This window comes from Cynara cardunculus (assembly GCF_001531365.2).
Source record: "Cynara cardunculus var. scolymus isolate 2C chromosome LG 7, CcrdV1, whole genome shotgun sequence".
Classification (NCBI taxonomy): Eukaryota; Viridiplantae; Streptophyta; class Magnoliopsida; order Asterales; family Asteraceae; genus Cynara; species Cynara cardunculus.
The window spans coordinates 8,903,343-8,925,290 of record NC_037534.1 but is presented as its reverse complement, the minus strand read 5'-3'; the positions used below and the strand labels follow the sequence as shown (position 1 = coordinate 8,925,290).

General features: G+C 37.0%; 1 protein-coding gene across 2 annotated transcripts; it reads right to left on the bottom strand.

The window, feature by feature from the left end:
* Positions 1 to 3,293: 3,293 nt before the first annotated feature.
* On the bottom strand, positions 3,294 to 19,577 carry LOC112515495 (2,3-bisphosphoglycerate-dependent phosphoglycerate mutase-like). Of its 2 annotated transcripts, XM_025122351.1 has the most exons (9): positions 19,457 to 19,577; positions 17,861 to 18,123; positions 17,427 to 17,650; positions 17,016 to 17,134; positions 16,697 to 16,853; positions 16,453 to 16,554; positions 16,249 to 16,368; positions 4,053 to 4,110; positions 3,294 to 3,618 (listed from the first exon to the last, which is right to left on the bottom strand). In XM_025122351.1, the coding sequence occupies exons 2-8, from the start codon at positions 18,120 to 18,122 to the stop codon at positions 4,066 to 4,068; spliced, it is 1,029 nt and encodes a 342-aa protein (XP_024978119.1). In that variant the 5' UTR covers position 18,123; positions 19,457 to 19,577; the 3' UTR covers positions 3,294 to 3,618; positions 4,053 to 4,065. The 2 variants fall into 2 exon arrangements, with proteins under 2 accessions (XP_024978119.1, XP_024978120.1); XM_025122352.1 differs by lacking the exon at positions 19,457 to 19,577 and having other exon boundaries at positions 17,427 to 17,654; positions 17,861 to 18,062.
* Between the last annotated feature and the right edge of the window lie 2,371 nt (positions 19,578 to 21,948).

The following is a 21,948-nucleotide window of genomic DNA, read 5'->3' as shown; positions in this document are numbered from 1 at the left end:
ATCTAGATCTTGTATCTTATTTGGATCCTCATTACTTCCACATATCCAAATCCGGGTGTAAATACATATATGAAATGCATGCTTTCTAATCTAGATACTACGTCGAGATGATGATTCCAGAGGCCCATGGAAATGTTTTGTTTTAAAGGGAGACATAACTTCAAGAATATTTCTAAGGGGGCGTTTGGTTCGTATAATGGAATTCGATGGAATTGGAATTCATCAAATGAATATGACTTTGAGGGAATGGAATGGAATCTGATGGAATTTGACCATGCCTTGTGATTGCGTTTGGTTGCATGGAATTGGAATTTTTTTGTTTGGTTCACGGAATTCAACTTTGGAATCGGAATTAAATATCAACAAATGACATTTTATGATTTTTTTTGTCGTTTAAAAAAAATTAAAATTACCATTAAACCAAATTACATTATTAACATCAGATAAAATTTGAAATTGTTCACTTATATTACTAATATCTGAAATTTGGATGAGGGCTAAGGAATTCGTAGGAAAAGAATTTGAAATCCTTGGTACATCAAGTGGAATCGTGAAATCCGTGACCAAATGAATTTGTAGGAATTGAAAGGATCCCTTCACTTATAATCTGTGAACCAAACATCATATTTGGAATTTGGTCAAATGATTGGACATTCCAATTCCTTTCAATTCCACCAAATTCCCATGATCCAAACAACCCCTAAGTGTTCAATCAGATATTTTTGTGTTACTATCAAATCAAATGGTTGAAACCAACAGTATTAGAATATTATTTCTCTCTCTTCTATAGAGTTTTAGGACATCTACAACAATTATGTTATTTTGGAAATTTTGGAGATTTGAGAATTTTTTTTTACTCCAAAAGTTATGCTAAACTCTCCTCTAAAATAGAGAAAAAAAAACAAAGGAGAGAATGAAAAATCTTCAAATTTTAAAGAAAAAAATAAAATATAGCATATTTGTTGGAGATGCTTATAGAGATTTCTTCAAATTTGGATATTTTCACCTTACCTATCTTCTTTTCTCTGTTTTAGCATACCATTTAACATAACCGTTGAAACAAAAATCCATAAATATTCAACATTTTCTATTGTAACACAATTGTTTCTATTGGGAGCGTTTTGGTTTGAAATAACTTAGATGACAAATCTTGTCGCAACTAAAGATGGCCAAAAAGGGCCCGAGCGAGCCCAGGACCGGCTGAGGACTAGGACCGATATCGGACCGTCGTTTAGGGACCGGTTGCACATTCCACAACGAAAACACGATCCAGTCCCGGGACCCGCTACACTCTAAGCCTGATTTTCAAAAATTGCGACTGTTTTTATAGACGTTGGGAACATTTTTTTTCCCATTTTTTTGACTGTTTTTGTCCCTTTTAACCCATCTACACTATATATAAGTCATGTGGTGTACGGGGGAAGGATACCAACTTACAAACGCAAAAAACATTCATAACTTTCCCTATAATTCGTGATTTTTTCTCATATTTGATTTTCACTTTTTAACAACTCCTACTTGATTTCTCTTTCTCTTGTTTTAGTGTTGTTGCTAACAAAATGGCCTATCATGCTATCGTTGTCGTTGATGATTCACCCAACGATCCCATTTCCCATGTTCTCGTCAAACACCAACGAAAGTCCGAGATTCAATATTAAGGCAAAATGTTCATGGTCTCTTTTTTTTAAGGGTGTTTCAGACTATGCCTAGATTAATCCAGAAAAATTATGATTGCAAGAAATTAGCTCTCTTTACAGACAAAAGAAATTTAACCTTGAAGCGTCTAGCCGAAAAAACATGCATGGGGTTAAAGTCGACATAAGATGATTCGAGTCAACCTATACTCGATAGACAAGATGAAATATGGATGTTCAATGCCAATTTGAACCCGCAAATGACAATACAATATGTCCTTCGAGTAGGGTTTGCCGTTCGGACATTTTGACAACATTCACATTACATATCTCTTCCCAAAAACATTACAACCACACCACAAGCTGGTAAATCATCAAACTTTTAGGCATGATGCAATAAAATTGTGGAAATGCAACAAATGTTTTCTCTTTTACCAAGTTGTGTTTCGTTAAAGTGTGATGTATGGAGCGTGTCATAGAGTTTACCACATTCTTATACATGCATAATGACACATTGGATTGAGTCGTAATTATGGCAATTAGTAAATATGTTATCGCGTTTGATTCCGGTGACCATTTAGTTTCAATTATTAAAAAATCTTTTAATTTTATAATTTAAATTCTAAAATAGTTAGTATTTCATTTGATAACACTAGTAATAATACCGGATGTGTGTTGAAATTAGTGTTGGGTATGAAACATATTTAGACGTATTTCATACTCGTTATGCACATATAATCAATTTAGCCATCGAAAACAATTTAAAACTAGTTAAACCCCTATTAGATAAATTTAGGTTAATGTTATAGGGAATTTTTGGAAAAGGTAAAAAATGTTCGCTTCATATAGGAATATTGTGAGGATGTTGGTTTTAAAGCTTTCGGACCGAACTTTGATATTCGACTTATTTTATGATTGAAAGTTTGGTAAAATAAAGACAATATTTGCATACATTTTATAATAATTATTATTCTCGTAATACTATTAATGTATTAGATTGGGGAGTGCTTGAGAGATTATACGATATTTTTAACGATTTTAAAAATGCAACAACTCTTTTATCTGGTGTTTATTTTATCGAACAAGCCCTTTACTTCTAAATCAAACATTTATTTTGGCAACTAAAATAGCACAATATAAAGACAATCCCGATTTGGAAGCTGGGGTTGCAATAATTAAAAAAATTGCTAAAATGTTTTTAGAGATCACTTTTTCCTTTACATGTGCCGCAACGTTAAAATCCGTATTTAAATATTACCATAATCGAAGTTTTAATTTCACATATATGTTTGGCTTTTAGTTTAAGTAAAGATAATGGTGATGATTATTTAAAAGAATAAATACGCAAGTTTAATCGTAATTTTAGCAATTTATTTGACCATCATAAAAAAATTTGTGACGCAAGAAGTGAAAAGCAAAACTCTTCAAATCGTGATAACTCGAGTTCTAGTTCTAGTTCTAGTTATCAACGCAAAAACCGGAAGAAATTAATGACTAACTTATTTAACGAGATTCAAAATCTTACGAGTAAAAATTCTAGATTTGATACCGACTTTGATGAACTAAATATGTAAATGCACACTAATTTTATTTCCGTTTGTAATGTTGATGATTTTAAAAATATTGATTTATTTGAATAGTGGAAACAAAAAACCCCGCAATTTCCAACTTTAGCCGCCATGGCCCGTGATATACTAACAATCCAAACTAGTAATGGAGCTTCATGGTCCGTTTTTTTTCTTTTTGTGCCAGGATCATTTCGATGCGGGGGACATGACTTAGCCTGGAGTCCGTGGAGTGTGGTGTGTGCTTGAAAGATTATTTGGATAACAATACAAGAACTCAACACACGACATCAATAGAGACATAACTTGAAGAAAACGAATACTCCTAAAACCTACCAATGCCACCAACTACCGATACCAACGGTACCTACTCAACATTTGACGATGATGATGAGCTTGACCTTGAGGCTCTTGTTAACCTTCAAGGAACACAAGTTTGAGGATTACATTGATGGAAGATTGAAAACCAATTTCTATTATAGTTATTTAAAAATGTAAACTGAATGTTAAATTGATTTTATAACGAGATCATGATCAAACGTATTTTTAAGTATATTTGATTAATTTAATTATATATTTTAAAGTGTATTTGAATAACATTTTTATATGCTAAAAGAATCTTCAAAAATTATTTTCCATATGTTGAAAATCGATTTAAAAAAAACAAAGGACCGATTGGTGCCCGGTTCTAAGGACCGGTTACGGAGAAGTTTGATGGGGCCATCGGTTTTTAACCGGAACCGATTACAAAAGGTAGCTAAAACTTATATAACTGGTTGGTAAATAAAAGAACCAAATATACATATGATTTTGGAATTCAGGTTACTCCATAAACAATTTGAAAAGCATTTACCTCCTTTCATGGTTCATGGCAGCATCTCATCATACTTTTCTTTATAAAGGGCCAAATTCTGAAGGAAAAAAATAACCAACAAAACTTATCACTCAACTATTACTTGCTAGTAATTTAATCATAATCATAATCATAATCATAATCATGGTTTCATTGGTTATGCATCATATAACAAACTTAACCTGTGAAACCATGATCATTAAAAGCTTAGATGTAGTTTTTTTTTTTAAGAGACGGGAAATTGACTGAAATAGCCAACCTACCTCACTTCACTTTATATCCACTGTTTTAATGTAATTCCTTAAATAGCCGGATTTTACGCAAATATAATTTACACATCCAACATAATCCGTTTTTTCTTTTCTTTTTCTTATGCAAGTGGACCCATCTTTTCTTATTTTTACACAAGTGGACCCATTTTTTCTTATTTTTCAAATAGAAAAAGTGGATCACGCAAGCTAAGTAAATCCGGCTATTTAGTGAATTATATTAAAAAGGTAGCTATAAAGTGAAGAGGAGTGAGGAGATTGGCTATTCCGGTCAATTTAGCCACCTTTTATTAAGTATTTTGTGCTTACACCCCTCGACACAATGGTATCGTTGAACACTAGAGCATGCATTTTAAAAAGGTTTTCAGATCATTTTTGAAGAGTTCAATAGAAGCTCAAAACCTCTGGGTGGATACTCACAAACAGAATGTCTCATTCCTGTAGTAATCCTTACATGTAAACCTAACAAGGAGATGATTTAATTCATTCTGTATATACATGTCCTCTATATTCTTATTTCTCTAAGTCATCGCATTCCCTACGGCTCCCCTGACCGTGACCTTGTAATGCATCCATAAAAGGGAAGCAAGAGTTCAATAGATGCTCAAAACTCTTAGTGGACACTTTGGGTGTGTTTGTATGCATACGGGACTGGAGGACGAGAGTTAGGTAAGCGGGTGAAAGAATTGTGGAGGGTTTTAGGGTTCTAAACTCACATGGGTAGTTTAGTAATTTACCAATTTTGTCTTATTCCCTTCTTTGTTCCGCCGATTTTCGCAGGACAAATAAAAAATGCATTTTTGTGCCACTTAGTCATGTGCTGTCCCAATATAATGTTGCGTCAAACGTGGGACATCTTGTTCTGTCATGTCCTGTCCAGCATACAAAACGCACCCTCACAAACTGAGAGTCCTACTCCCATGGTAATCCTCTCATGGAGGATATATAAACCTGACAGGGTATGATTTAATTCATTCTAAATAAAACTGAAAAAACTCATACTCTACATTCTTGTTCGTCTTGGAAAACGCCTCCATTGACGTGATCGTCAAGTGTTCCCCCAAAGAAACCTTGTCTCGGAGATTTGCTGGTCCTCTGTTACAGAAGATTGAATCATTGATCTAACCAGTTACATTCAGCATCTCTTGAAGATGTGTAAGCAGTTCTTGACCGCATCATTTTGTATAGCCTTACGTAAGTTCCTTGCCTCCTAGGATTTGGTTTTCTCAGTTTCTGTCAAAGCTTTGGGAGAAATTTAAGATGGCATATTTCAAATTCTGACGTGGCAAAGACATTGCTCTAATCTTCTGTGGGGATTTTAGATCTGATGTTGCTAGGTAAGGACACCCAAAGTTACATGAATCAGGTCTCACTCCAAGATAAATAAACTAAAAAGCCTAAGAGGATGGCATAGATAAGCCACCTAAGGGGGCTCATCCATGAAAAAACATGTTAACCAAAGAGGCCTCCAGCACTGAATGACCAGCAAACTGTAGGCCTAAAAGAAAATAAGTTAGGAACAGAACTACCCAGATACTCTCCACTCTCCAGCGACCTTCATAATTTAAAGAAACAACACGTGGGCGATCTATGGCTAAAGATAATAGAACTCGTAAAGAAATTTTTAACACTTCATTTCACTTACACTCAGACACTCTCTCAACCAAACTTAATCTCAATGAATTGAGGTAACTCCCAAATAAGAAGCAGGTCGGATGGTCTAAATCCCTTTACATCCATCTGAATCCCACTAGTCACTAGATCTATCATCATTAGAACTTTGTCACTGGAATAGAATTTAAGATGGAGGACTCCAAGATCCTCAAGTACTTGGGTAGATTCTGTAGCCAATATCTGACCTAATGAGTGTGAAGTATGTATTGATGATATCATGGTCAAGGTTGATGTGCTTTGCATTTTTGCAGCAAACTCTATAATCATTCTGAGTGTCAAGATTTTATCTGAACAATGATGTGCTTCTTAATGAGCCAAGAACCACAATAGACTAGAAAGGCCGCAAAAATTGAACTATCTCACTATAACCAGGATTAAAATTGCTTTCCAATGTGTATATCAACTTGGTCCAAATAAATTCACTTATTTCACGCAATTCTTCTGGTCATGCCTAGCCTTTTCCCTTACTAGTAAGGGGCTGCTAGTTGTAGCACGAATTGTACTACGAAAAGACCAACGGCTTGTCTAAAAGAAAACCCTGTTTCAACAGGGCTCAAGTAGGGTCCTATATTAACGTTGACAAAAGACATTTTGTCTTTAAGTCAACTTGTCTTCCTTTCTACTACTGATTGAGATGTGACATTGCTGATGAGGCATCTCCAATGTAATTCATGTAAATGTTAATATTTTTTGCATTCAAAGAAGGGGCAAACTTGAATTACAAGTTGTGTAGGATGTCCATATAACAATAAGTGTTGGTCGTATTAGAAATCCTAAATCCTTGAAAGTAATGAACATGATGTTTCTCTTCTCAATTCTAGCTCTGGAAAATGAACTATGGCACTGAAAGCTTGTGACTTGTGAGAATAGGCATGCCAATTGGTACAAGAGTTGTAAGATTCGATGGCTATTTCAATGGAGATGTACAAGGATAATGATAAACCTCCTTTGAGGTTCACTTATAGAAGAGGAAGTTAATTGGGTCTGTTTAGTCTTTGCTGTAGACACGAATAAAAGGGAGGGGTAGATTGGTAATTCTGTTTTGCTTAAATAGGAAGCTGTTAGTCATAGTTAGTATTCTGTTTTCATTTGCTGGTGAGTTCTGTTGAGAGCGTAAGCTCGGGGAGAGATGCCCAGACCTCTCGAAAGTCTGGGAAGCGTATCAATTCTGTATCGATAAAGATTGGCCGACAATTTCAATCTTATTCGTTCCAAATAAGAAATTCTAGCTACTGTAATTCTGTTTCTGTTTATAATCGTTTACGAATTTAGCCAGTGGGTGCGTTTATGTTTACGATTTGGGCTAGGGTATAACAAATTGGTATCAGAGCTCGTTACGATTAGGGATGGCGAATGTCACGACTCGAAGCGTTAACAATCGAATTGAAGATTTGGAGAGTAGCGTAGGATCAATCGAAAKAAACCTGGAGCGTATTGTACAACAAATCGAAGATTTGAGGAAYGATTTTGTAAATCGAACGAACACGTCCAATTCRTCCGATGAAGAAACAGCTGCAAGAGGGGAACAAAGAGACAGAAATCGAAATAATCAGAATCGATTTTTGGCGGTGAAGGGGCGCAAATTAGAGATCCCTGTTTTCGATGGCAGAGATCCCGACGGATGGATTTTGAGAGCTGAGCGTTATTTCATGTTGAATCAGTTGAGTCAAAAAGAGAAAATTGACGTGTCGTTTATTTCTTTTGAAGGAGATGCACTAAAGTGGTTCCAGTGGGAGCATAAGCGACACCCTATTACAAGATGGGAGGATCTGAAACATTTGTTGTTAAGACAATTTAGGTCGTTGACAGCAGGTTCGTTGTGTGAACAGTTTCTATTGGTGAGACAAGAAGGATCAGTTGAAGATTATAGAAGGAGATTTGTCGAGTTTGCGGCACCGTTAGACGGAATTCCAGAACAGATTTTCTTAAGTCAATTCATTAATGGATTGGAAGAATCTATTAAAGTGGAATTAAGACTTTTGGATCCGTTGACGCTTAGCGAAGCAATGGAGGTAGCCAAGAAGATCGAATTAAAAAACAAGGTGTTATCGAGAGAGGAGTATGAGGGATATGGCAAGAAGACAGGTTCGTTTTTTTATTCTAATTCGGAGTCGAAAAGCAATTTTTCTAATCATGGCTCTAATAGCGTCGTTAGTTCTGTTAATTCGCCGTCATTTACAAATAAAGCAAGTACCGGTTTCCGACGTCTGTCTGATCAAGAGGTACAACAAAGAAGATCATTAGGTTTGTGTTATCGATGTGATGAAAAATATGTCCCTGGCCATAAGTGTAAGGAGAAGGAGATGAGTGTATTGCTAGTTCAAGAGGATGTTTTTGATGATACGGCACCAGAAACGGAGGAAAGAGCTTGCAATGCAGCTGAAGTTACTGAAAAGTAGAGGTACATTTAAATTCAGTTGTGGGTTTGACTAATCCTAAAACTATGAAGTTGGAAGGTAGGATTGAAGGACAAAAGGTGGTAGTGTTAATTGATAGTGGGGCCACTCATAACTTCATATCATTCGATTTAGTGAAAAGACTGAATTTAAAAGTAGAAGCTACTGGTGAATATACTATTACTTTGGGTTCTGGAAACATGGAGAAAGGAAGTGGTATTAGCAAGGGGATAACGTTGTTTTTACCAGAAGTTGAGATAAGGGAAGATTTTATGCCTTTGGGTTTGGGTAATAGTGACGTAATCTTAGGGATGCAATGGCTGGAGTCTTTGGGAGCTACGTATGTTAATTGGAAGTTACAAGTGATGAAATTCACTTGTGGGGGAAAATCYGTTACGTTAAAGGGTGATCCATCTCTGGGACGTTCGATGGTGTCGCTAAAAGCTWTYSGAAAGGTGATCAACCATGAAGGACAGGGYGTGTTGGTGGAATTGGGTACTTGTTCAGTATTTTCGGAGGAAATGACAGAACCAAATGTTGTTTTGGATCCACTACTAAGAAAATATGAATCAGTTACTAACAGGCCGCCGGGATTACCACCGGAGAGGGGTAGGGAGCATGGGATTATGTTAAAGGAAGTGACTGAAACGATTAATGTTCGGCCATACCGTTACCTTCATTATCAGAAAGATGAAATTGAGAAATTGGTAAAAGAGATGCTCGAGGCAGGAGTTATTCAACCGAGTATGAACCTAGTATGGGTCCTTTCTCCAGTCCGGTATTGTTGTCAGATTTTGAAGCTTTCTGGGAGAATCTTGAGGCACTTCTTCAGCAATTTCTTAGTTGTCACCTTGAGGACAAGGTGAATTTTTTTTTTTTGGGGGGGGGGGAGTATTGATAAACCTCCTTTGAGGTTTATTTATAGAAGAGGAAGTTAATTGAGTCTGTTTAGTCTTTGCGGTAGACACGAATAAAAGGGAGGGGTAGATTGGTAATTCTGTTTTGCTTAAATAGGAAGCTGTTAGTCATAGTCAGTATTCTGTTTTCACTTTCTGGTGAGTTCTGTTGAGAGCGTAAGCTCAGGGAGAGATGCCCAGACCTCTCGAAAGTCTGGGAAGCGTATCAATTCTGTATCGATAAAGATTGGCCGACAATTTCAATCTTATTCGTTCCAAATAAGAAATTCTAGCTACTGTAATTCTGTTTCTGTTTGTAATCGTTTACGAATTTAGCAGTGGGTGCGTTTATGTTTACGATTTGGGCTAGGGTATAACAAATAATAATCATAACACACATAGAGTTTCATTTTGTTAATGAGATAGTGATGACACTTCTAATAAACCCCATTTATAGAGACAAGGAAGTGATATTTTGACAATAGCTCTACATAGAACTCAAATTGATAACAGTGTAGCATGGTTGGCACATATGCTCCCATTTAGTATGTGTTTGGGTGCACTCTTGCACATATATGTTTGGCACAGATTCCATTCCATTGTCTGCCAACCAAACAGATGGTCAAACCTGCCACCCACTAATCAAAGTACAAAGACACTATTACCCTTGATCCTTCCTTCTTCTAGAATATGTAAACTGTATTGGAGGCTTAACAATACCCCCTCCCAACACATTCACCTTTCCTAAAGCTACATAGCGGTAAAATAGCGGTTATCGGCCATATGGAAAATAGCAGTGGTCAAATAGCAGTGTCAAAATAGTTTCGATAATAGCGGCCAATTTACCGCTATTTCACCGATATTTAGGGTAAAATTGCGGTCCGCAATAGCGGTATTTAGGTTGGGTTTTTTCAGGCTTTATTTTGAGTTTTTGACTTTTTTTTTATTTTGATTTGGGTTGTGATTTAATTATAATTCAGTAACACTTGACAAGTTAACAGTAACGAATGCATCTAAACATCGTAGGTTTTAAACTTTTAAGGTCTTTTCTATCATCGACCCAAGTCGACAATCACAGCTTCCTCCCGATCCAACCAGTAGTCTCGACAGTCAGTAGCCTCCTCCGAATCTCCCCATCGACATCTCCTCCAGCGTTCTCCCGATTGACCCTTTTCGTATTTTGTTTTGATGTTGAAACTATATTCTTAATTAATATATATAATGTGATTTTTTGTATGCATACATATATAACGAGCATATATATATATAATTCTAAGAAATATTATATGAACCTCTATACGTCCACAATAACTGTTATTTCAAATATTAGTCTTGACCGCTATTTTATATTTTGACCGCTGTAACAACATGAAAGTCAAGAAATTGAACATTAAGCACGTTAAATCCTTCCCAAGAGGCTTCAAACAATGTTAAATGGTGCCACTTAATCAAAACTTCAACACATCCTGCATTGCACAATCACTTTTGGTTTAACGACTAATTCGAGGTCTTAAGTCCACTGAGGTGGAATAATGTCGGATGACATGCATTGTCCAATAGCCCTCCGCAATTGAGAAATATGAACGGAATTGATTTTAATTTTAGGTGGTATATTCAAGCGATACACCACCTTCACAACATGTTCCAGCACCTCAAAAGACTCGTAAAATTGGGCGGAAAGCTTTTGATTCCTTCGTCCTCTTAATGACCTTTCGATAAGGCCTTAGTTTGAGGAACACTATATCCCCCACTTCAAACGAGCCATCTTATCTATGCGTATCCGCCTATAGTTTCATCTTTGGCTATGTACGAATCAGGTGCATTCTTAATTCATCCAACATGTTATCTATTTCCAACATCTCTTCCATTTATTGGACAATGGCGGTTCCTGCTTTATACTTCAAAATGGATGGAGGTTCCCTTCCGGAAAGAGCTTTAAAGGACAACAATTTAGTGAACCATGAAAAGTGGTATTATACCAATACTCCGCCCATCCCAGCCACTTCTTCCGGTCCGTTGGTCTCTCCGAGACAAAACAACATAAATATTGCTCTAAACAACAATTTACAACTTCAAATGGACCATCTGATAGAGGATGATAGGCTATAGAAAAACATAGCTTCGTTCCTTGTAACCTGAAACGTCCTTCCAAAAATGGCTCAAAAAGACTTTATCCCTATCTGTAATTATTGATTGAGGTATCTCATGTAAACGTACAACTTCTTTGGTAGACAACGCAGTTGCTTGTTGTGCATTGAAGGGGTGTTTTAAAAGGCATAAAATGAGCAAATTTACTCAACATGTCTACTGTCACCGGAATGATATCCATCCCGACTCTAGAAACCCTCTGCAATATCCATGGTAATTTCAATCCATACTCTCATTGGTAAGGCAATTGGTTGCAACAATCCCTACGAGTGACCCTCCTAAAATCTTGTTCTTTTGACAGACTATGCAACTTCTCACAAACTCCATGATGTCCTTCCTCATTCCAATCCAAAACAATTATGCTGTCACTCTTTGAAACCTATGTTCTTCCCTCAAATGCCCTCCTAATGGCGAACTATGAAACTCCTCTAAAATCATTGGCATCAGGGAAGAAGTTCGAGTCAAAACAAAACGGTCTTTGTAGCACAACAACCCTAGCACCGAAAAACCCTTTGTGCTCTGTTTTACCTAATAGCATCTCTAATTTTTCCCAACAATCCATCCTCGCTTACTTCTTTCTTAATCACCTCCCTTTCGCTCTTGAGGTCCTCCCATCATAGACATCACAGAACACTCCAAATCCTTGCATGACAATGCATCTGCAACCCTATTTGTCACCTCCAACTTGTATACAATGTAAAATTCATAACCAAGCAACTTGATAACCCGCTTCTGATATTGTGGTTCAATCACTCGTTGTTCTAACAAAAACATCAAACTTTGTTGATCCGTCCATATGTTAAATTTCCTCCCCAACAAGTACCGACGCCACTTCAAGATTGCAAGCACAATGCCATCAATTCTTTTTCGTAAATGGCTTTTGCCGAGCTCATGTGCCAAAAACTTGGCTCTAGAACGCCATTCGACGCTTGCCTTGCATTAACATCGTCCAAAATCCTCTGGTTGAAGCATCCGTTTTGATCACAAACGGCTTCTGAAATCAGGCAAAGCTAGCACAGGTGCTGACGTTAAAGTCTACTTCAAAAGTAGTTGTTGCTTCTTCACTCGATCCAAATTTGTGTATTTTTAGGTAAATCTGTTAAAGGTCTCGCAATTTGTCCGTACACCGCAATGAACTTTCTATAATATTCAGACAATCCCAAAAATCCCCGTAATTGCGTAATAGTTAGTGGTTGTGGCCATTGCAACATCACTTCGACTTTGGACTGATCTATTGCTACTCCCATCTGTGACATAACATGGCCCAAATACCTAACCTTCGTTCTTCCAAACTCAAATTTATTTTTATTTGCATACAACTGATGGTGTATCAGCTGCTGAAAAAACCACCCTAAAAAATGCCCACAAGATTCTTCCACTTACTTGCTATACACTGGTATATCATCAAAGAATACTTGTACAAATTTCCTCAAATATGGCTTAAGCACTTCATTCAACAAAGATTGGAAAGTAGATGGGGCATCCCAAGTCCGAAGCGCATTACTAGAAACTCATAGTTCCCCTCATCAGTCTGAAATGTCATTTTGTATACATCTTCCTTATGCATTCTAATTTGATGATACCCAGCTTTTAAATCCAACTTGGAAAAATACTTGGCTCCATATAATTCATCTAATAGTTCATTGATTATTGGAATAGGGAATTTATCGGGCACCATACCTTTATTCATAGCTCGCTAATCAATACAAAAACGCCAACTTCCATCTTTCTTTTTCACAAACAATACCGGACTCGAGAATGTGCTCTTATTGTTTTGGATGATTCCAGCCTCCAACATTTCTTTCACCAACCGTTCTACCTCATCTTATGGAAATTATGGGTATCTATATGGACGACCGTTCACCAGCTCTACTCCCTCTTTCGATATAATTGTGTGTAGGGATGGTGATTTGCCCCGACCCGGTGGGGAACCCGGTTCACCCGACCCGAACGGGGACGGGGATTCCCCGCTAAAACGGGTCTCGGGGCCGGGGCCGGGGATCCCCGGTAGACTCAAACCGGGGACGGGGCCGGGGACGGGGAATGTTACTCGAAACGGGGCCGGGGTCGGGGCCGGGGATCCCCGGTATAATCAAACTAAAACATACTTTTTACCGGGTTTTGACCGGGGATTGACCGGGGTTTACCGGGTTTTGACCGGGGAAATCTAGAATTTGACCGGGGACGAGATGGTAATCCCCGTACCCGCCGGGGACCGGGGCCGGGGCCGGGGGACGGTATTACAAACCGGGGTCGGGGCCGGGGATTACAAAACCCGCCCCATCCCCGCCCCGTTGCCATGCCTAATTGTGTGTTGACTTCCCCGCTTCGGTGGTAAAGTCCTTAGGAATTTAAAATACTTTCTCAAATAATTCCAACACATATGCAATTGCCTTAGTACAACCTACATGTTCTATTTTTGTCCTCAATGCACCCCAATTCCACCAATATCCCTTCCCCCTCTTGTCGAATCGTTTTCATCATGGCTTTCAACGAAACCAAGGATCTTCCTAAGGATGTATGACCCTTTATTTTCACTTGCTCCCCTCCCCACTTAAAATTCATAACTTGTGTTTACCAATTCACTTGTATTGACCCAAGTGAAGCTAACTGTTGTATTCCCAATAKAACATCTGAATTAGCTAGTTTGAGGGGTAAGAGATCTTTAAGAATTCATATTGACCCAAGTGAAGCTAACTGTTGTATTCCCAATAGAACATCTGAATTAGCTAGTTTGAGGGGTAAGAGATCTTCAAGAATTTCAATTCCCTGCATCCAAATCTTTATCCTTTTTCATACCCCTTGACCTTCCATTACATCCCATTCCCATATTGAAGTATTATACCCTCCGGTAGCACTAACGTAGGAGCCACCTTATCCACTAAATTCATTGAAATGAATTTGTGAGATGCCCTACTATCAATTACCACCACCACCTATTGTTTCCCACTAGACTTCCCACCTTCATCATCTTGGGAGTGGTAAATCCCACTACTGAATTAAGAAATACCTCTACATCATGCTCTTTAGTTATATTGGCTAATTCTGCTTCTCTCTCACTTGATTCAGCCCTTTCTTTCGATCCCCATGTGCTACCTCTTGTACCACTAGAACACTGAGTTCTTTCTTCTCATAGCGATGGACAGGAGCGTACTTCTCATCACGAGGTAACACAACCCTTGTCTTCTTTGTTGTAATTCCTCATCTGACAATCTTCAAAACTCCTTCGCCCCTTATTTCCTACTCCCCCACCTTATTCTAGCCTCTAGATTCTCCCTTCTCCTCTAACTTCGTTGTAACCCTTCCATGTTGTGAAAATTCACTTAAAATTTCCCCCTCGCTAGACTGTTTTGTTCTTTTCTTCTACCCTCGAAGCCACCTCCATCGCTTTGTTTAGTCCAGTTTGGTGGAGTAACCAAACCTCCGCTCTAATCTCTGGTCATAAACCATTGATGAATTGACTCACGTAAATGTCTTCGGGAATGCTATCCATGGGGGCCGCCAATTGTACGAATTTTCGTTTATACTATGCTAATGTTCCCTCCTGTTTGACGGCCAAACATTTCTCGTACAACGTACCCTCGGCAGTAGTTTGAAACTAAATAAGAATTAAACCCTTGAGTTCCTCCCACCTAAGAATCAGGCATCGCTTATTTTCCCACCGATACCATCTCAAAGCATCTCCCTCGAATGAAATCACAACCACCTCCAAACTTTCCTCATTTGTCAATTGATTGAGTGACAATACCGATCTGTCCTCAAGATCCATCCGTCTGGATCACTGTCGTCGAGAACAGTTTCCAGACACCGCCCCTTTATCGCGAAGAACGAGCCTCCATCTCCACTCTAATCTCCACTTCGTCCTTGTTGTTCCCAATCCTCCGGTGCCTCACTATTCACTTTGGCCTCCTTGTGCTCCCCTCTTGTAATCTCAACATCGTTGCCATTTGTTGCAACATTGTCTGCATATTTTCTTCAATTGCCAACATCCTAGTCAAAAACGTCTCCAAACCTCCCTCCATCTCTTCAATTTGTGATTGCACTGAATGTGTCATGGCCCAAAACCGTGCTCTAATACCAATTGACGAGATTAACTTGAATTTTCAAAGAAATTGGTAAAGAAATCATATGGTTATATTGAATGGTTATCAACTTTCGAGAGGTTGATTCTCTCCTAGAATTGTTCCTATAGAAAAGTCGTAATCTTCCTATGAACACCGACCTCTCATTTATACCCCTTACCACCCATATACACTCCTTCACAAACTTCTCAACTGAACACCACAATGCCCAACAACCTGCCACCCATTAATCAAGGTACAAAGACACAATTACCCTTAATCCTTCTTTCTTCTAGAATACGTTAATTGTATTGGAAGCTTAACATAATAATAACTACAATTTTCATAATAACAACAGTAATAATAACCTAGATTCTAGTGCATTTTATTAGTAGCAAATAGACACAAAGAGTGCATCTAGTAGACGAGGTCAAGAATTGATATAGAAGTATAAGCAAAAAACCCATTCCTATTGAAGTTGTTTAAGTGTTGGAAATTTAAGGTATATATATGCTTGTGCATTCTTATGTTGGCATTGCAGTTATCATATATTTAGACTCTAAAATTCTCATCTAGTTGGCACACATTGCATAGGGTCTATTCTTGCCTTGATAAAACACACTTCTCAACAACTACTTAGTGTAAGCTATGCTTCTACCATTAAAACAAAATAAACCTAGATATTTAACGGAATTATAGGCATCATATAAAAAAAAGTATATATCATGATAGATAAAGTTTGCAGTTGATACCGCAGTATAAGCATAAACACCAGCCTCATTAGGTCCTGCAGGACTTCCCCTCCTGATGAATTCTCCATCTTTATAGATGTACAACATTGGCACCCCAGTAGAGAGCTCTAAGTTGATAACCTTTTTAGCAGGAAAAATAACATGATCAAAAAACATAATGGAACTGTGGAAGACATAAACACTCTGCAAGGACAGATTTATTACCTCTTGAGGAGTTAGATTGTCAAGATACATTATAATAGACCTTAGGGAATTTGCATGGGCAACAACCATCACATGCTTTCCAGCCATAAGTTGTGGTTCTATCTGTGCAGTATAAATACAAACATTTTCAGCAACATTTTATATTAAACTTGGTTAGTTCTAAGTTTGAAGCATGATGGATCAAGTTCTAAAGATGTTTCAACCACACTCAACTGAAACTGTAAAAGAAACAGAGTCAGCTTACATTGTCTTTAAAATAGGCAACCGCTCGTTGTAAGCACATTGCCAGGCTTTCGCCATTGGGTGGGCGAACCTCATAACTTCTACGCCACTTGTGAACTTGCTCCTTACCAAATATTTCAGCAGTTTCTTGCTTGTTAAGACCTTGAAGGTCACCATACCTGACAGAAAAAGAAGAGCGGAAGATGGGAATCAGGAACAAAATTGCAAAACCCAAAACAGAAAAGGAAAGAAAGCAATCTCATTTTATTGATTTGCGGAAATCTTTATATCACATGTTGAACATGAGAAAGAGGAAGAGATAGAAAGACACACAAGATTACATTCTCTCATTTAATTGCCATGCTTTAACAACTGGAATGGACTGATTCTTGGTGTCTTCGCTGTAGATTTGACTCCAAACTTTGGCCTCTTCATTCTCATCATGAATGATTATAGGAACCTGCAAAATCCAAAGGGATAGAATGTCAAATATTACAACTGATCTTTCTCAAAGCATGTTTTCTTCATTAGTGTGTTCTGAAAAAGGGCATGCATGTAAAATAAATGGTTTTCTGCTTGGAAAAATAGTAATATTGAGGAACTCACAAGGTGATTTTATTAGTTATAAGTTTAACAAGAATCCATCTAAATATACCTAAGCCCTCTCATGTTTGGCATCAAACGCTTCTTGTTGTATCTCATTTGAATCAGGATGGTCGGTAAATTTCAGTAAAAAACAATTATAGAACTACCTTCCTGCCGCAGTGTTGGGTCAGAGCAAGCATTGCTGTCATTTGAGAACGAACCAATGCTGATATGTATACAATGTCGAACGGTATTTTACTAATTCTCTTGCCAGCTTCTATTGCTTCTTCTACACCTTTTCTTGTTAGGGGCACATCAACACAGCCAGTAAACAGATTCTTTTCATTCCACATTGATTCTCCATGTCGAACTATGATCAGAGTTGATTCATCTGTCTTGCAGAGTACACAAGGCAATTTGAAGAACAATCACTCGAGTAACTCAATAAAGCACATAATTGATCAAAAAATTGTGCTTCGACCCACTACAAAGTTTAAGGACACCATATGGTGGGAACAATGTCCTTTGGGTGACTGTAATTTAAATCACAAAGCAGGGAAAAGATTAAAGCATATGGTTCTGATTCTGAATTATCACTTACTTGTCATCCTCAATGGTTCATAATTCTTGGTCTGCATGGACAATGTGGTTGGATCACAAAGTGAAGAGCAATATTTAGATGTTTGATTCATACTTTTTTGTGGTGGCAAGGTGATTCTTCTTGGTGATGCCTTATCAAATCCATCACGTTTACATGGTAACCCATAATGATGTTTCCTTGATGTTGTGCTAGAACCCAAATCACCAATATTTCTTTGCACCCAGCTGAACCCTGTTGCTTGTTGACAAGCAGCCAAAGCCATTCTGATCATACATCAAACATAATGGTGTTAATAACTTACTATAATAGAACACTTGAAATTATAGTATTACACCCTTCAGAAAAGACATGCAAGTTAACTTTTAAGTATTGAACGTATGCCATTTCAAATAAAAAATCGTAATGAACACTTTTACAAATTTCAGCATCAGAAAATTTTGTATATCTGGTATTTGTTATAAAAGGTTATCATAGCTTGGTCAAATTTTCTGAAAGATATAAGAATTAATTCATAAAAGTTGAAACTAAAATAACCTGAAAAGTCAAATTTTCATCTCTCTTTGTAAGTAGTGAATCTTTAAGGATCATTTTTAGCATACATCAGGATGAACCCGGTAGCACGAGACAGTCACCATATCATTTCAATTTTTCATTAATTGATTCTTTGAAAGCTTAGGGAATCAGTGACAATTGTCAAAATAGTTCAAAAGAAATCATCTAGCCACTTAACCATGCTAAAATTATATTAAACAGTTAATGTAATGGAAAAGAAAAAATGGAAACATACAGCAAAAGTACCACCTAATGAGATCCACAAATGGAAGACATAACAGTTCCAAACAAATAGCATTTCTGTTTGAATGAGGACACTATAGAGACACGCCAAACTTTCTTTGTTTCCTTCAAAATATAATTAGAACCATCCTCCAATAAGATATTCCCTCCCTTCTATGTTGGGGAAATATAATTTGACTTTTGAAAATTGAAATCAAACCTACCACTTTCAACAGAAATTTAGATTTCGTCACTAATTTAAACCAACATTAGTCTTTAAAACTAACACCATTCATCCCAGAATGAATGATCCTTTTGGCTTTTAGTTTTCTAACATATTAAACAGCCTTCCCATCTTTTCTAACATATTGTCCAAGGCTTACATCTCCACTACACAATTACCCTCTGTATAGATAATAATACTTCTCATAATCACCAATTTTAGGTCAGGTGAGTATGTCTTTCATCCAACATTAGTTACATTACGCATAATTGTTCACAGTTTTTTCTATGAATTTGATCAATACAATCTTTTCGTTTCTGGTGAGTACATCAATTTCAATTCTTATAAACATGATAATAGGGACAGGGTAGTATTAAATTATCAAAGTGATCAAAAAAAATTATAGCAATTTTGATGTCAAAATAAAACTAATTCGATCAGTATTAATTCATACGTCGTATAACATGGATCACAAAATCATATATTGCATTTACAATTACATCAGATGAATGTGATCGCTGCAAGAATGAACAACCAAGGGATCAAACATAGATGAAGAATGTTATCGTAACTAAAGTAGAAGATCTAGAAATACTTACGTTTATAGGTAGGTCATGCAGAAATGGGAGCTAAGACGCAATTTTTGATGTAGAATAGTTCAACCGATCATCGTATCACAGAGGTGAAGATCGCCATCGTGCAACTGCAAGCGAAGTGAATGGCAAAATGGGACCTAGCCTTCGGCTTTTTCTTGTATTGTAGCCAGGCCCAAAACTTGTTGGGCTTTGTAATCTTATGGATCGCAAAATCATTTTTTGCGAGTGAAATTCTCCTCGCACATTTTGGCAAATTACATTTTGTTTTGTGAATAAAGAGTAAATTATGGATTTGGTCCCTGTGTTTTACAATTTTTTATTTATGGTGGTCTCAAAATCAAAATAAATACAAATTTAGTACCTCTTGTATGCAGTTTCGTATCATTGGGTCCCTTCTGATTTTGTTAACCCAATTAAATTCAAGGGTAATTTAGTCTTTTTACTTATTTTTCATTTTTAGTTAATGAAATAAAAAACATCATATATATATACACACATACACACGACCCAAGGACGATTATTTTTTTTCTAGAAAAGGGGTCGGCGGTGAAGCCCTTATCTGGCGACCACCAGAGAAGAGACGAGGACCATCATCTTCGTTCGGCCACACATCGTCTTCGTCTGACCAACCATGATCTCCGTGCCACATAGACATCGTCTTCCCTTCCCTCTGCACACAAACCTACAAGGACGGGATCTCACAGTGACAAAATCTCCAATCTGATCGGAGCTCGAAGTTTCCTCATTGAAATCTCTGATTTGGTATAGAGACGTGAATCCTTCACCCCTCCCTCCAATGACGTAAAAACCCACATACGTCAAGGACTCAATTTTTAATTCACGGGGATGACACCTTTTATGATAACGGATCTTGGTCATACACCCGAGGTAATGTCTATATGATTATTTGATTATGTGGATATATGCATATATATATGGTCAGGTTCAAATGAGATTAAACGTTAACCAAAGTTTTTGTGTTAACTATACAAACCATTTCAACCAATCACAATTCATGTTTCCATTAGGTTTTTATCTAGCTTACAACTTAATGCCAAGGGTAGTCGAGTAATTTCATTTTTTATGTAACTCCCATATTATTAATTGAGAGTTACAAAATCATAAAATCCATACAAATGTGCATTTTTTTATATTGATATTTTTGTTTTTTTAATATTAATCTTCCATTTTTATTGTTTTATGAGTCTGTGATTCGTGAAGGAAACACGGTAGTAAAATCTTCGGTATCGTTCAAGCTATTATGGATAAACGCATTGGAAAAGAACTCAACAACTTTGAGAAGATTAAAATGGTTTATGGTGACAACCTGAGTTCGAGTTCGGGAAGTGAAGAAAATAACCAAAGCGAATGTTTTCGTAATGGATTAATATTTTATTGTACTCGTTTTAATCGAAATTATGTTCATCATGGTGTGTTGTGTTTTTGTAGTTCATGTTGTGTTGGTAACTTTTTCTTTAATTATTAATACGTACCTAATTCACATGTTCAGATGGAATTCAATGCACGACCCATTTCATATGGTCATATAACCGACTTTTATGAATCATAAACCATTATGTTCATGTTACTACTCTCATTTGAGTATATAACATTTCATGAACGAAACTTCATGTCATATGAACACAAGTGTCATTTTTGAAGCTTGATCCCAAATCTTTATAGTTGTGTAAGTGCTTGCACCTGGTGTTCATATATGTCAATTTGTGTAAGTGATTGACCTGATGTTCATATGATAGGGGTTATGTGTTCATATATTTTCTATGATATTCTCTTCCTACGTGGCTTCATCATGTTCACAGTTGTATATGTTCATGTTAATGACCCCCATCATATGAATACCGGTTTCTGTTAGTGATATCATCTGCTGTTTTATATATGCTCATGTCAACTTACCGAGTCGTTGGTTAAAAATTTGCTCCCAAATCTTTATATAAGCACCGTTCTTACACCTGGTGTTCATATATGTCAAATTGTGTAAGTGATTGCACCCGGTGTTCATAGTATGGAGGTTATGTGTTCATACATGAACATACGATGTTCTCTTCCTATGTGGTTTGATCATGTTCACAATTTGTTCATATATGTTCATGTCAATTGTCTATGAACAGCTTGTGAACTTGAACCAAACAGATATCACTTGTTGTTCATAGATGTTCATGTTCATATATATTCACATCAATCATCTTATGGTCATTAATGATTGATCTAACTCGCACGAACTAAATCTATGCACAATTTGTTCATATATGTTCATGTCAATTATTTTAGTCTGTGAACAGCTTGTGAACTCGAATCAAATAGATCTCACCTGTTGTTCATATATGTTCATGTTCATATATGTTCACATTAATCATCTCATGGTCATTAATGATTGCTCCAACTCGCACCAAATAAATCTATTTTTTGGTTGTTGTAGTTGATTACTCCAGTTATGTAATATTAATGTTCATTGATTTTACTAATTATGAAGGTAT

Bases quoted from the DNA above. Each gene is read 5' to 3' on its own strand.
- LOC112515495 (XM_025122351.1), bottom strand. From the start codon at position 18,122: ATGGCTTTGGCTGCTTGTCAACAAGCAACAGGGTTCAGCTGGGTGCAA. The intron at 16,854-17,015 runs GTAATCTTGTGT...TTTTTCTGTCAG, and splicing joins TGGCAATTAAATGAGAGAAT to GTATGGTGACCTTCAAGGTC. The intron at 16,555-16,696 runs GTAAGCTGACTC...TATACTGCACAG, and splicing joins TTGCCTATTTTAAAGACAAT to ATAGAACCACAACTTATGGC.